The sequence below is a fragment of the Galeopterus variegatus genome, unplaced genomic scaffold, assembly GCF_000696425.1.
Source record: "Galeopterus variegatus unplaced genomic scaffold, G_variegatus-3.0.2 Scaffold4789, whole genome shotgun sequence".
NCBI lineage: Eukaryota > Metazoa > Chordata > Mammalia > Dermoptera > Cynocephalidae > Galeopterus > Galeopterus variegatus.
Window position 1 is genome coordinate 7416 of NW_007730900.1, and position 2011 is coordinate 9426.

A 2011-nucleotide genomic window follows, 5' to 3' on the forward strand; every position below is an offset into this window, starting at 1 on the left:
GAGAAACTTTTTTTCAAATCCTACATGTAATCTCCACATATAAAAAGTTAAAAAAAAAAAAGCCATGCTGGCTAAAGTTGGGGTTGAGAACCAAAGGTACCATCTGTCAGGCTTCCCATCAATCTCCACACCCAACATGTGACAGCAGAGGAACTTCAAGATTCTCAAGGCTGTGTTGAACAAAGTGGTTCACTGTGGTCTCTTTCAGTTCTAAAATTCACTGTGCACCAAAGCCAAAAGTTTCCTATTCCTGATCCATATAGTTTAGATAGAAAACCTTGATTTACTATTCAAAAAATTAGTTTCTGTGTTATAATAGTGTACAATAGTGAGAAATTTTTTAAAAATCTAATTAATTTTATTTGCATACCTGAATAGACTGCAAAACATGGTTCAAAAAGTTTTCAAACTAAAAATTATTAAAAATTATATATTCACAATATCCAGGAACATCAACAATGATACCATTTATAATTACAAGTTCTATGAACTACATCCATTCATCCAACTACCAAAAATTCCGTTTAAAAATTAGAAGTATAAATGATTAAGAATGAATTAACAAATTTTTCATGAATTTGGAATATATCTACTAATCTGACATAATACTTTAACACAACACTGCTAAAGAGAAAAATAAAAGATTCATACCTTTACAGAGATTTTCATATAGGCTCTCAATAGTTAAAAGCAAGTCCTTTTCCATAACTAATCCAAATACAGCCAACCAATGTTTTCTAAAACACTGTAATAAATGTATTACAGTCCATGGTGGTTTCAAATACAGCATCTAAAGAGTATTTAGAAAAAATTGCCATCTATGAATTTATTATTCCTATTATTAAAAAGTACCTATTTACGAATTCCGATATTTATTTCTGGGCAAAATACAGTTAGTTGAATTCTTCTTAAATTAGAAGACGTTTTATTAAAAGCCAACCATAATCTTAAAATGCTAATTTCACTGCAAATTGCTTTTGTAAAATTCATATTAGCATTAATCTTTATCGTTCTGGAAACTGTATGTGCAAAAAGAAAGCATAGGAAGCATAATTTTAATGAACAAAAGTCCTTTGATCTACTTTTCAACATTGTCATTTCTATGAGGAAATCAATCTAATTATTTCACATACCTGGGGGAAAAAATCCATATAAAAAAAGGTGTGAAATAGAATTATCACTTGTTACACTCTTGCAAAGACACATTTGTAAAGAAGACTGACCATTTAGTTCTACAAGATGTCAACACTTCCTTTTTCTGAATCATTCATATGCAATGACTTTCCCTATTGTCTCTTCTATGAAATATCCAATTTAAATCAACCCTCCTAAGTATCTTCTATCATTCTTCATCATCTTGGCTCAATACTTGATAATATAAGAAAGTAGCAAACACACCATATTGCAAATATTAGAATCTCACTGAATAGCTGGAATAGACACAAGCTACCATTGATGGGGAATACTGTTTCTCCCAGCTATAAATGTGAACTGCAAAAAAACATCATATTAAACTTTTAAGACCACTATTGCTAAGTTTGGTATTTTGCTAATTGCAGAAAAGATATGAATCTAAATAAAATTCAAAATATCTTGCTAATTTATACTTTGATTCTCATATTTACATGGCATAAACCAAGATATACATTTCTTTTTCTGAATTCACACTGCTAGAGGGATTCCTTATATTAGACATTTTAACTCAAATCAAAGTAAATGAAACAAAAAATTTTTTTTAGAAAAGAACAAAAGAAAAAAACAAGATAAAAAAAACTAAATGAGAGAAGTTTTTCTGAATTCAATTGAAGGTCCATGCGGGCAGTGTGTCTGACACATGGTAGATGCCCAATAAATACTTGACTGAAAAAACGAATGACAACATATTGTACTAACCTCTAAGAAACGTCCGTCATTTAACTGTCAAAATATTAGTTAGAAAACTTGAAGAAAGGGCCAGCCCGGTGGCACACTGCTACAGTGCGCCGCTTGGGAGCGCGGAGGCGCTCCCGCT

The 2011-nt window shown here is 31.1% G+C and overlaps 1 protein-coding gene across 1 annotated transcript in view; it reads right to left on the bottom strand.

The window, feature by feature from the left end:
• Positions 1 to 2011, bottom strand: part of SWT1 (SWT1 RNA endoribonuclease homolog (S. cerevisiae)) — a gene marked incomplete at its 3' end in the record, with an annotated part of 43797 nt that overhangs the window by 4337 nt on the left and 37449 nt on the right. The window contains exon 13 of the mRNA XM_008588365.1: positions 652 to 790. Within this exon, the coding sequence (XP_008586587.1) occupies positions 652 to 790 (139 nt within the window). The remainder of the gene's footprint in view (positions 1 to 651; positions 791 to 2011) is intronic.